The sequence below is a fragment of the Dipteris shenzhenensis genome, chromosome 12, assembly GCF_047967505.1.
Source record: "Dipteris shenzhenensis isolate YYH24624 ecotype China chromosome 12, Dip_SZ_1.0, whole genome shotgun sequence".
Lineage (NCBI taxonomy): Eukaryota > Viridiplantae > Streptophyta > Polypodiopsida > Gleicheniales > Dipteridaceae > Dipteris > Dipteris shenzhenensis.
In genome coordinates this window covers 7,269,654-7,283,959 of record NC_141607.1, presented here as the reverse complement: position 1 = coordinate 7,283,959, position 14,306 = coordinate 7,269,654, and the positions used below count along the sequence as shown (strand labels likewise).

The 14,306-nt window shown below is 41.5% G+C and overlaps 1 protein-coding gene across 3 annotated transcripts in view; it reads left to right on the top strand.

Annotated features, from left to right (window-relative positions):
* Positions 1 to 14,306, top strand: part of P58IPK (DnaJ P58IPK-like protein) — an 85,683-nt gene that overhangs the window by 39,961 nt on the left and 31,416 nt on the right. For all 3 annotated transcript variants that reach the window (XM_087382377.1, XM_087382376.1, XM_087382378.1), the window contains exons 4-5: positions 911 to 1,112; positions 12,406 to 12,566. In XM_087382377.1, the coding sequence (XP_087238503.1) occupies positions 911 to 1,112; positions 12,406 to 12,566 (363 nt within the window). The remainder of the gene's footprint in view (positions 1 to 910; positions 1,113 to 12,405; positions 12,567 to 14,306) is intronic.

Genomic DNA, 14,306 nt, shown 5'->3' with positions numbered 1-14,306 from the left:
TTCGCTGAGTAGATATTCCAATGATTTTTGACCTTGTGGGTGACAACCATGAAGCAAGTTAGTCTAGTTAGGATTGCCGTCAAGGCAGTGGTAATGTTAAGACAAATGTTTTGGTAAGGTATTCCTTAAGGACTCCAGTTCTACTTCGACATTGTTAATTTTGGTTAGTTGTTTTTTGTGTTGCAATGCATGCCTTTGCTTTTTTGTACATACTTTGTAGCCTCCGTTTTTCCACCTTCAAGTCTGTGCAATAGAAAGGGAAAAGGCCGTAACCCCCTGCCTCCTTGTTTTTACAGGATCAGGTGGGGCATGTTCTAGTCTAGGCATATATGGTATCTGTCCTATTGATTTTGATGGGATTTCCGCTAATATCATTACAACACTTTATTTCATTACATGTCATAAGGTCACCTTGTTTAGATAAAGTTTTTGTTGACCAATGGAGCCCAAATCAGTGTTTACTAAATGGCATGGTATGCTGTATAATCTGATGACATTCTTCTATCAAGTTTCCTATTATGTTGAACAAAAAGGGAAGTGTATTTTAAGCGAAGCTAACCAAATGATATAGCTCCTGGTATTGGTGGTAGATGCATGATTGTTAATATAGTGCATGTCCAGGGCAGTTGTTGTGGGATGCATGATGATCTGTAAACATCATGATGTTATTTGCATGCTCCCTAACTTCAGGGTTTTAAAAGGAGATTCTTCCTTTGTAATATTACTCTAGGTCAGCATTAATGGATTTCATGCTCTGGACTTTCTGTTTTCTAGGGATAAGAACCACAAAATTGAATATTCGCTGTTCTGATTGGAATTGGGCACAAAATTGAATATCCCCTGTTTTCTAGGGATAAGAACCACACAATTGATTATTCCCTGTTCTGTTTTTGGTGTCTGTACCTTACAGTTATGGGGATGGTGAGAAAGATTATGAAAAGGTTTTGAAGCTAAAAACTATTCACTCTGCAGCAGACAAGGAGCTCTCCCAGTTGCGTCAAGCCAAGAGTGGCTTTGATCAGGCATTGATTTCCTTTGAGATCGGCGATATGTCAAAAGCACAAGAATATTTAGACAAAGTAGTGCTTGTTCTTTCACCTGATTGTGTAAAGGTAATATCTGAAGTTTAACATGCATTTCAGGTACTCAACTTTGGTTTCAATTTAAAAAAATATATCCAGAGGAAAAGATGTGAATGTGAGATGGCCTGCAATGGTTAGTTTTTTGCAAGTGACTGTAATGAGAACTGCATTTCTTTAAATAAAAGTCTCTCTCTAAAAGCTGTATGCTGAGTGGCAACATTATTTTTGGCTTAGAACAACCTTGGGCATGTAGACTGGGCTCTCCATCGGAACACCATTTATACCAGATGCATGTCCATTTGGGAAAGTTTGACAAATCCATAGAGTTTCTGTGAACAAAGGTGTCCCTTTTCTCAACAGATGGTCTACCTTTTCTTAGACGTCATTCCTTGACAGACAGGAGTACTTTTTCTTGGCTTACTGTTTGGTTGTATAATTTACAAGCATCGACTTTTGATTGGCCTACCTTTCATAGGCATCTTATTGAGTACCGACTTTCATCAAACTGTCTAGAAACTCTTCTTGTTATGATGCTTCCATTCTTCCTCAGAGGTAGGAGTGATCAGCTCCTTTTTTCTGGATGAGACTTACAGTCAGCCAAAAAGGAGTCGGATTATAATAATAATCCTCAATGGAAGGAACATACTTTCAGATATTCATGAATGTTTGTATTTGTTACAGCCTATGGCTTGAATTCTGTGTGTAGAAAGGAGAATCCTGGGAGGTTTGAAAGCTTTGTACAGCTTCCAAAATAAGTGCAAGAAAGCACACCTATGGAATTGGGAAATGAGGAAGTTTTTATACACCAGGCTTGTATAAACAGTGATACTTTATGGGTGTCCAGCATGGGCTTCCAGACTCTCTAGGACCTACTGAAACATAGTAGAAATTTTACATAAAAGATTCAGGGTCAGACACCCTACCCCATCCTACTGGTTGAGATGGGCATGATACCTCTTGAGGGAGAAGCATTATGCCAATTCATGGCTAAGAAGATGGAAGCCAGCATGATACCTCACAAGGCAATTGGAAGCCATACAAACCACTGGATGTGAAACCGGCCTTCAATAAACTAAAGGGCAGTAAATTGTAACTATCTTATTATACACACTCTTTAGAGCCACATTGCATCATTTCCAGCCACTTCCATTAGTTAAATGCCACTGAAAAGAACCTTTGAAAACAATTAAAGGGAGGCTAGAGTGCCCCTGCTTATTAGAAACCAAATGCAAAAGATGCAGATTGGCCCCCAAATGCTTTGGCGCCCCTTTTGGTATTTATTTAATTCTTCCGACAATGGAACAATGCTTTTACAACAAGGGCTCAGTCCCTTGCACTCTACAACACTGGCAAATCCACTGTCCAAGCCAATTCCTAGCTTCAAACTGCATCTAATCCCAACACACACTAGACCCATCTGCCAAGGCAAGGCTTAGGCATTTCATAAGGCATCCATTGCAAGGCTGTCCAGGCATTCCATAAGGCATCCACCTTGCTCAAAGGGTTTGGCAGCCCCACAAGCCAATGTCTAGCCTCACAGGTCAACATTGCAACAACACAGATATCAAACTGCACACGTGTCCTCAAACCAGAAAGAAATCCACACACTGCCTCTCTGGCACCAAGTTTCAAAAATGACAAACTGGAAACCAAATAAGGGTTAGAATGACCGTACCTGCTGTCCTAAGAGGAGCGAGCTCTACCCTCGCACCTATCCTTTGTCCAGGCCCCCAACAGTGCACAGTGACCCTCAGGCACGAGCAAATGAAGAAGGGTTCACCTCCAAAGGGCAGCAAATCCACCATGCAAAGGCTAGCAGGAGAATTGGGCAGCTTGGAGAGGAAGAGAGACATAATGCTTGAGAATCAGAACGGGTAGGGGAATCACGGGCAGAAGAGAGAGAGTGGAAGCTGATCACGTGCAGGGGAACGTGACCCAACAGACAGCAATGAGGTAAGGTACCGTGCAAGCAGTCTGTACAATCAGCCAGGGTCTTGAGAAACGTGCAAAACAGCCTGTACACCCTGCACAGAATCGCCTTTACAGTGCCTTGGAATTCATGCCATTGCCAGCAGTCGTACAAGGAAATCACCTCAGGATTTGTGCAGCAGTCCGTTCAGTGTGCAATCAATCCTGTACAGCAGCAATAAATGGTCTGTACAACGTGCAATCAATGCATCGGGATGTGTGCTGAGACTTGTACAGCCCGCCTAGAAATGTGTGCCCAAGCAGCCTCGAATTACGTGATTGGATGCAAGAGAAAGAAATCTGAAGTTGATCACGTAATAGGATCCAAAGTGCAAGGCTAGTCAGAGAAAACCCAAGCTAGAGAGAGAAAGGTAACACTTGGGACCACATGCATACATGGGACTGCCTCGTGGCTCACATTAAGGCCTCTAACCCCTTACCAGTGACACACTTTGGTGCTCCCTTGGGCCCAACTTTATGAACCCTCTAAACCTTGCCTTGCCCCTAGCATTTGGGCCTAGTGGGTGCACCTAGGAATTAGACCCTCCTCCTTACATCAAACCTTAGGGGTTTTCAGTGTCCATGGGTTTTATGGGATGAAAAAATACCTTGGGGAAGATATCTTTATGTTCAAAAGGCTTCTAATATGCAAAATGAGAACTTGCTCAAATGACCTGAAAGTGGAGAAGGAAAGGTGGACAAGACTGAGGGTCAGAAGAGAAGAAAGAATATGCAAAATCTGGCCTACGGGAGAGGTGGAAAATGATCAGCATGTACTCCCAAGATGCTGGGCCCATGCACACATCGAAGAAAGGTATGATGACAGCAGAGGCAGCCTGAAACATTTATTGGAACGGCCAACTCTAGAAAGCTAGGAAGCTATCTAAAAGAAGTTTTGGAACAGTGGAACAAAGTACTTGGGCTAGCACACAAACTAGCCCAACAAGTACTAACTAAATAGCAGTCGATAGTATTTGATTTCACCAGATGTAAAAGATCACTATTTGTTGATAGTGATCACTAGTCCTATAGATCCTGAAGGATTTCAAGAGGACTTAAATACAATCATATCATATCATATTCTCTCTCTCTCTCACACACACACACTTTTTTTTTGGGTAATATCCAGTGTCTCACACACACTTTTTTTTTTTTTTGGGTAAAACCACAGCTTAAATTATCAAAGACTATGTAATACAGAAGGTGAACTCCGTGATGGAGTCAACCTTTGAAAGTCAAAAGCAGTGGAAAAAAACATCCAAGACCAAAGTATCCAGATCTCCCTGTTGAATACAATCATAGAGTGACTGACGAAGGGATCCTCGAAAGAAATAAAATGGATCAAAGGAACCAGAGCCAAATGATAGATGAGTCCTCTGCAACCAAATGCTCCATAATGACCAGAAACGGACCCAGGTGAGGAACAAGGCAAACGAGCGAAGTCGGGGAGGGGTGCAACCAAAGATCCAATAGAAGCGGCCAAAAACCACCGAAGGAAATCGGAGCCGAAGACAGTGCGAAATCCGATGAATAAGATCCCTAGAGGTGGAGCACGACCATAACAAATGTGGGATGGTCTCCAATGAAGAAGCACAGCGCTGACATCGAGAAGAAGCAATGCCGCGACGAGCCAAAGTAGTGCCCACCGGTAGAGCTCCAACCAAACAACGCCAGAGGAAAAGGCGTCGTTTGAGCGGCAAAGAACTTTTCCAAAGAGATTCGAGAGTTCGTTGCCACCAAATCAAAGGCTTTGAAAGATGCCAGAGTCGATTATCATAATCTGTTCGGTGTCACACACACACACACGCACACACACACACACACACACACACACACACAGAGAGTTTTTTTTTTTGGGTAAAATCCAGTGTATTTATATTCTCATGAATTTACAAGATGGGAAGTCTCTAAAATGGAGAGTATCCCAAAGATCAGAAACATAAAAAGAAAAGCTCTATGCAAGAAGCATGGATATCACCCTCATGGCAGGCATCATATAAGGATTGCCGCAATGAGGCTCGGAAAGATTCATATGAATTGTGAATCTGGCGACCCAAGTATGCCAAATTATGCTCACTCCAGATTGTCCAAAGAGCCCAATATCTGACCCATGAGAGAAATAGTGAATAGTGAGACAAAGATCTCATAAATCTTCCAAATAACCAAAAATGTTTCCCAAATCTGTGGCTTGGGAAACAGAGCCGAAGATGATCTGAAATTCTTCCAAGAAGGTTCCTAGAACACGGGCAGTGCCAAAACACACGCGCATACACACACACATACACTTTTTTTTTAGTGATATCTAGTGACACACGCTTTTTTTTTTGTGAAACCAGTAACTATATTATTAACATGACATCAATGTACATGACATTAGACTCCAAAAGAGAGCCTAATGGAAGAACTCAAAAACAGTCAGAAAACACTTCAAGGCTAGTAGCATCCAAGTCCCTCGCAGCATAACTATCATATAAAGATTGCTTGAGGGACATTCTGAAGAAAGCATATGCCTGAGGAAACTGTTGTTCCATCCTAGAATGCAATCTTTGTGTCCAAATAGTCCATAGTACCCAAAAACGAGCCCAGTGAAAGAAAGGGAGGAATGGAGACATCCGAGATGAGAAGCATCCAAACGGCTAGAAGAGTTTTCCGAATCTGATAGAGGGAAACCGAAGCCGCAGCAAATGAGAGACATGAGTGATCAATATCTGAGAGTGCGGGCAAGACCATAACAAATGGGGAACTGTCTCACGGTGATGAGAGCAACGGGGGCAGGAAGGGGAAGCAATGCAACGTGCTGCCAATTTCACCCCAATGGAAAAAGCTCCCACTATACATCTCCAAAAGAAAAGCCTCTATTTCAATGGCAATTTAGCTTTCCAAATTTTCTTGAGTTGTGATTGCCAAAGATAAAGGCCTATCCAAATTCCAAAGAGTGTTGGCATGCTTATCAATCCATGGCGGTGGAAGAAGAAATCTGTAGACCATCGAGGAGGCTAGATTATCCAATGAAAGTGAACATATAGCGGGAGATAAGGAAGTCAGATTCCAGTCCAGTAATCTGTCCTGTACAAACAGTGGAGGAACAGGAACAAATGGCTGCAACATAGTTGTAAGTATTCTCCAAATGGGCCTATGATGCAGACCCAAGGGGAATGTCCTGCAAGCTTGTGGAAATGAAAGCACATATCCATGTTGATCCACAACATCTCCGACAAATCTTATGCCCAATTTCATAAGATTATATGCTTTATTAGGTGTCTGTAAAGCAAGAGGCGATTCAAACACCTTGCTCCAATGGATGCTTTCCAAGCAAAGAGAATTACCATGATGGGAAGAAGCACCTGACCATTTAGCATAAGAGAGAATTCTCTTCCAATCATGAATAAAAGCAGTAGAAACAGGACAACCAGGAATTTTCCCCTGAAATGTGGTCATGACTGCTTCCCAGTGATCTGTAATCCAATGGCCATATGCATGGGTCGTCATGTTTCCACACATAGCTGCTAGCATAATAGCCCATGGCTGTTTTTGCTGAAAAAAATCAGCAATCATAGTGCTCTTTCTTGCCAACATATGAAACTGAAGATTGAGAATATTCAGTCCCCCATGAATCTTAGGAGAACAAACAGACTGCATGGGAAGTAGTCGCAAAGCCTTTTTGTGAGATTTGCTTTTCCAAAATATCTCCATAGCTTGGGACATATAGGAAGCCAAATGCTTAAAAGACCAGTGAAGAAGGCAGATAAAATTGCACATATGCCATAATGATAGACTGTACTATCCGAAGTCGAACATGTAGAGGCCAAGTGGACAAATGCCAGTATTCCAGCTTCTTGTTTATCTTTTGAAGCACCCATTTGAGCTGTTGTTGAGGGGTAATATTCCAACCAATGGGATACCCTAAATGCCTCACAATAGTATGGGAAGAGATAACGTGGCCTGGCCAGAGGAGTGCATGCCAATCAGCTTCTTTCAATGCTAGAAGATTCGATTTCTGAAAGTTAATATGCAGTCCAGCAGCTATGCCAAAATCATTCAGAGTATGCATCAAGTGAGAGAGATCATTTTGAGAATTCCTGGGCATGAAATATGAATCATCAGCATATGCCTGTGCAAGAAACGGCTGTGCCCCTGGAATTTGCAAGCCATGAAGCTGCCCTGTATCTGCAAGATGGTCCATATGCAACAATAACGGATGAGTAGCAATGGCATACAGTAGCGAACTAAGAGGGCAACCCTGTCTCACTGAGTGGGTCATAGTCCATGTTCTTGACAACCTACCACCAAGTAAACACTGTGCAGTGGCATGAGAATAGAACCAATAAATAATATGAACCAGCCGAGGGCCAAATCCCAATTTATGCATAGTCTGAGAAATAAAATCCCAATGGACAGTATCAAATGCTTTCGCGATGTCCACTTGCAGAATGAGAACATCTTGTTTAGAATATTTGGCATACTCAATTGCAAGCAAAGCATTGGAGATATTGTTAGTAATCTGTCTTCTGGGAACAAACCCATACTGCCTGGGATGAAGTTTTGCTTGCAAGATAAATCGAACCCTGAGGACAATCATTTTGGCAATGAGTTTGTAAATGACTGGCATAAGAGATATGGGCCGCCAATCAGCCATTGTCTCACACAACCTTTTTTTGGGGATCAATTTGACAAGGCCATGTTTCCAAGAGGGAGGAAGAGATTGTGCTGCCCAAGCATGATTGATCATGAGAAGCAGAGTGTTCTTGAGATCACCCCAAAATGCTCGGAAAAATTCAACAGTCAATCCATCCCAACCAGGAGAGCTGCCTTTACGTAAATGACTCAAAGCATCATCCAATTCATTAAGCATAAAGGGCTGCTCCAATGCATGAGCCTGTTCCGGAGACAATATAGGCTGAACATGCATAAGAAATTGAGACCTAGCTGCATTCACTTGCATTGAATGATCAGGCTGAGGAGAAAAGAGATGCTGAAAATGACTAGAGCATTGCAATTCCAATTCTGATTTGGAGGTGGTCCAGGTGCCATCATCTTGCCTGATCCTGCAAATATCCTCCTTTCGTCTATCCGCATGCAGGCTTTTAAAGAAGGCTTTAGAGGAGCAGCCCTTATCCAAAAGGGGTTTCATGCGAGCTCGGATTTGCCACTTCTTTAATTTGCGAAGATCATTTTGATGGATGATATGAACCGCATAAGCACAAGAATCCTGTTCAGAGGAGGTGAGCTGCCTATGAGAGCTGATTACATCCATTTGTTGCTTGTGAGATTGAGCCCATTTCAGCTTAAGCCTGAGGTTTCCCATGTAACTCCGTCCATAATCTTGAATAACAGCCTGCAAACGATGGGCAAGATTAATCCAAGCAAAATCCATGTCCTCCTGAGCATGTAAGAGGAGGGGGCGGACAGCCACTCTCACCATGTTCTGAAATTGTTGATGAAGCAAATAAGCACTATTAACATGGAGTAGGTGACGACCGAAAAAAGGCATATCATCTGTCAAACGTGCTATAGATAATGTCAAGCATACTGGAAAGTGATCAGATAGCAAGAGGGAATGATCAACCCATAGTGCACATGTGAAACTAGCATACTGGTGAGCATGCAACAAATACCATCTGTCAAGTCGAGCCCAGTAATGAGTAAAGGCATTGTGATGGTATGTATAACCCATATCTCTGTCCCTTGTTGAGAGCCATAAATCTTCTGCATGCAAAAAAGAAAGCATATCCTCCCAATGTCGAAGCTCAGTGGGGATCATGTGAGAACGATGAGTGGTGTTGTCTTGGATGGCAGGCGAGTTATTAAAGTCTCCACACAAAAAGGCATTAGACAGCCATGGATATTGTTTGAGGGAGGCCCACATTCAAGCTCTTGATATGCTAAAATGCGATGGCAAGGTTGTTGTATCTAGTCAAAATGTTCTCAGGCAGAGGGTCATTTGATAAGGCCATGATAGCCCTTGTGCAGGGCATCCAGGCGAGATTTCTTTTGGCCAAAGATGAAAAAGCTCATTCATGAATATGTGACGCAGTGTTTCTCACGGTCAAGTAAGGCAGAGTAGGTGAAGCTATCTCGTCTATTGCAGCCCTTGAAGATACCACTGACCAGATGGCATGGCATTTCCATGGACTTTATAGTCGATCTACCTATGGCCCAAGGTGAATATGATTCTATCCTTGTGGTGGTTGACCATCTTACTAAGATGGCTTAGTTCAGTCTGACTCGGGATTCTGTTAGTGTCCCACAAGTAGTGGATTTGTTTATTAGTCATATATTTCATCTACATGGTTACCCAAATCCATAGTCCATAGTGTCAGATTACCAGTCATTAGAGTCAACTACACTGTAGAAGATATGTAGAGAACATATGTATCATTAAGACAATAACACATGGAACCATTGGATGCCATTGTTAGAGTTTGCCTACAATGATAGAAAACATTCCTTTACTTGAATGAGTCCGTGTGAGTTGAAAAGGTACACCTAGTGTTTCATGTTTCTCGTCAAATAATTTTTGCACCTAGGTGACTCACTAATCAAGGGCGTTGTTTTGTTTCAGGAGATAGAGGATGATGCAAGACGTTTACCTTTATCTATGGTGCCTTCGAAATCCCTATATCAAATGCGGAGAGCATTTCCAAATTTCATCATCAAGGATGCTAATGCTTGCAGAGGGAAGGAATGTTATGCTCAAGATGAGATAACATGGCCTTGAAAGGGTCATCTAGCATTAACTTCCAAGTGGCGGACATTTGCATGTATATGGATTGCACTTTATGTGTATGGTCAAGAAGTTTAATGTCGAGATCATTGGTGAGGGTGATTACATGATGGGTGAGGTGCTCCAACTTGTGAATTGTGCCTAGGGGCAAGTGATTTAAGGATATCCAAGGAGGGGTAAAGTGGGCACCTAAGGAAGGCTCTAGAAATTGGACATGTGGCAATCTAGACTCATCTAGGGAATTGGGGTTTGTAGAAGTAACCACACAAACCTAATGGAGCGATGAATTTGAAGGTGGTTCTATAGACGTTGGCTAGGAGGAGAAATTCGTAGTTGCCCGTGATACTTGCCTTCAGGTGAATAGAGATTGATAGTTCGTAATTGGTTCGCTCCTTACATATGCTCATAGTTCCTAGGAGTTTCGGAAATGGGAAAACGAAAACGGGCGGGAAACGGTGTTTTGGAGTTTTGGTCACTAGAAGAAATGGTGGAAACAGAGTTTCGGTTTTTAAGGTTAATAAAATCAAGATTATATATGTAATTATTATTTGTCGTACAACAAGGCGTGAGAGGACAACAAGGAGGAGAGGAGAGGGCAAGGGCTGAGGAGAGCAAGGAGAAGAGGGAAACAGCTGAGGAGAGCAAGGAGGAGAGCAGAGGAGAGGGCAAGGGCTGAGGAGAGCAAAGAGGATATGCTAGAGAGGAGAGCGAGGAGGAGGGACAGTGGGCTGAGAGGGGGGTTATAGGATGAGAGGAGAGCAAGACGAGGGGCTGGAGAGGGAGAGCAAAAACTGCCCTACCCGCCGATGGGGTTCTAACTTCTTACTCAGTGGTTGAGGCGCGCGTGCGCGCGCGTGTGTGTGTGTTGGTACTTTTGCTTCTATAGCTGAGCATTGGTGTCTACAAGCTCTTACATTGTTGCTCTATATATACGTCTCCTTGGATAAATTCTAGAGGCATTGCAAAAGCACAAAACCAAAAAAAAACAGCCTGCGCAAAACGCCGTTTTGGTTTCGGAAACGGCGCCGAAACGGCGAACTGTTTCGGGTGTCTAGAAATGCCGTTGCTGTGCACTATGCATATGCTCTAATAACCTAAGTACCAAGGCAAGTTTATTTGGATTGACCGAGTATGTTCTCTAATGCCTCAAGTTCCTCTGCCACCTGTTGTTGAAATTGTTGAGAACATGCCATCAGTACTTTGCACGACGAATTCCTTTTTGCAAGTCGGCGTGCATTGTGAGATGTCGAAATGCAGCATTTGGAAGATGAGAATCATTTGATTCCGACTAGTGCAAAATATTGTGATGCTCATGCTTGAGATGTATTAGCATTTGTTTACGTAAATCTCTTGCTGGATAGCAGCTGGGGGTTTTGGCCCTTTGTACTTTTATAGGGAACTATCCCTTTGATAATTTTGTACCTTGAACGGACATTGACTAGTTGGTTGTGAAGGTTGGCGGAGGATGAGAGAGCTGACAGTAACAGCAATACAGATTATGTAATTAAATTTGAAACTTAACTTGAACTTGAATCCTCCATATTGTCCCTCTTGTGCCCTAAAACAATTGATGCTTGAATTATTCAAGATTATCATTAGATTGTGTTAAGGCTGATGTTCTTCAAGCTTTTGAGAGCAAGAAGCTTTTGAGTGAACAATCCACTCATAAAAAAGGAATCTTTTGTTGTCTTTGAGACTATCAAACCTAAGAAGACTTTATTTGTATGGATCCCAGAGTGGGATCCTCGTATATTACCCGCCATTTAGAAATTTGTAACCATCTACACCTTTAACGACTATAGGCATAGCCATAGCCCAACAGAACAGTGACAGGTTTTACATACCATTGGATCTACTTTTCTATATCCCAGATTTGAAGTTCTATAATTATGTAAACTATGCTGGGAATTTGTGTGGTGTGGACAAGTATTCAGCTTTGACTAGATGATTTAAACGAAAATTATGTACCTTACGTTACTGGAGCATATTTAATTGAATAGTGCATGCAAATGGAGTGATTGATTTTGAACTGATTAATCTTAAGAAATACAGGGATGAAATGCTTGTTAGGATTATCTTCATTTCGTATTGATGATGCTTGTACAGTACATTATTCCTCTAAGCTTTGAATTTATGTTTCTGTAGAAAGAAATTTTCATGCAAGCATTTAGAGTAATTGACTCTGCATCTTTGATGCTGAGGAAAAACTAAAGCATAGGATATGCAGTAAACAAATGCTTGCAAGACCTATCTTAAGTCTGTTTTGTGATGCTTTGAACAGTGCCTCATTGTTCTAAGCTTCCAACCTTCTTTATCTGATTAATGTAAGCAGCTCTGATGCTGGAAAAAAATTTAAAAACCCTAAGAGCAAGATTTACAGCCATGTTCCCCACTTTCCAGTGCTTCTCAGGATTATTTGAAGCCAATATTTTATGATGCTTGTACATAATGCCATTCCTCTAAGATTTGAATTAATGTTTCTCTAGAAGTGTTGGTGATTAACAACTAGTGGGTAGGTTGGAAGGCAGATCCTAACTGTCTTTGTTAAACTTTTTCGTTTTATGTTTCTGTCCAAGATCTCGGGTCTGTACTTATGCGTGTTGTGGTCTACCAATAATCACACTTTACCAGGCAAGACTTCTGAAGGCAAGAGTGCTCTTGAAGAGCAAGGATTACTCTGGTGCTATTGCAGAGACTGCACGGGTGCTCAAACATGATGAAAATGATCTTGAAGGGCTTCTTCTGCGGGGCAAGGGTTATTACTACCTCGCCGATCATGATGTCTCTCTCAGGTTTTCAAAATAACTATTGGAAATTCCTTTAATGAGCTGCAAAATTGTTCCAGTTAACTGCTCTCTATTGAACTTACTGTAAATAAATATTTAATAAACACATGAGGGCGATTGCCTCATAAGTTGTCTTCGAAATGTATCTTTGGTTTCATGAAAGAGCTCGAATGGTTGCTGACTCTTATAGCCTTTCATTCCTATTTCAAAATTTCAAATGGCTAGTGATTCTTGCTCATTTCTCTATTATTCTTTACAAAATGGCATCCACAACCAGTGTGACCAATATATAAAGGAGAGGTAATAAAGATGGTAGTGTGATATGCGTGATCATTGTTTGCGGTGTGAATGCTTACCTGTTGTTATGTTGTCAGCTCTCAACTTCTGAAAACACTTTGGAAGAACACCATAATCTTTCATTTTTTTTTAAATTTTGTATTTTCATATACATGGATCTTGCTGTAACCATGATATGTTACACATTCTGCATAAATCTTCATCTAAAGTAAATGAGAGACCACTTGGCTGTTAGCCCCAGTTCCAGAGATCCCCTAGGCAGTGAGCTGGGCTTCTCTGGAACAGGCCGGTTTTTCTTTCAGCCTTTTCCGGTTTTTTCATACTCAGCACCTTCGGGGCTGTTGTCTTGTATGAAATCTTTCAAGCATTAATAGAAGGTTCCTTTCTTTGAAAAAAATAAAATAAAAAATAAAGTAAATGAGAGATGTAGAGATTTGATGAAACTTGAAAGCACTGTTTGGTGAGCTGCATAGCACTAGGTAGTTGGTTGGATAAAGGATTATGATATTTGTCTGTTGCAAAATATAGACCGTATTGGCAACCCTTATCTACCAAGCTAGGTGATCAGGAGAAGAGGATCTGTATCCTCATTCTATCATCAAGTCATCCCATTGGAGAATCTTTTGGGTCTGGTCAGGCTTCTCTTAATTATTCCTCTGGGGGTGAAGAGGGCATCGATATGAATACTTGGTCACTGAAGTGGGACCTGAAAGCCAGGTTTGAGATGATAAGCATATTTTCTCCTGACCTGATATCGTGACGGAAGGGGAGGCACCTGCTCTATTGGCAATTATTTGATTTATTTCGTTGAAACTGTGATTTGTTAGGCTACTGGAAACTTCTAATCAGGAAATGGCTCCAATAGGGTGAGCCTTTTTTTGACTTATACTTTATTCAGCCTAACACTACCAAGAAACCATTCCATTTTTTACGGTGAGGGTTTGCCCCTCAAAACAATTTTATTTCTTGAGTAGATCGCCAAGTTTTATTGTATAGTGTCATATACTTGGTTTTTTCCCTCTGCTGTTCCTTTCTCTGCTTTTTTAAATTGGCGTCCTGCACTTGTTTTGTGAGGAATGATTATTGAATTTGTAGTTATCTTTTCTGTAAATGTAGATTATGTTCTAAATGTTATTTATTTTATTTTATCCTGGAGTGGGAGGATCACGTCTATAAAGCATTGAACTTGTAAGTCCACGAATAGTGCTGTCAGGTTTTAGATCTTGTGGAGTGGGTCTACTTCTTATGGTTTAGTCAATGGTTCCTAGGGTTTAGAGATGCCATTAAATAAAAAGTGTCCAGCTGGACAATGATCCTGAGCAAGAGATATGCTGGGAGGGAGCACAGCTGCAGCTTCATGGAGATTTTCTTCAAATTTAATGATGTAATTTATAGAATCAATGAGTATGTAAGATTTGTAGAGAGTTTTCCATTGCCTGCTAGCTTGTG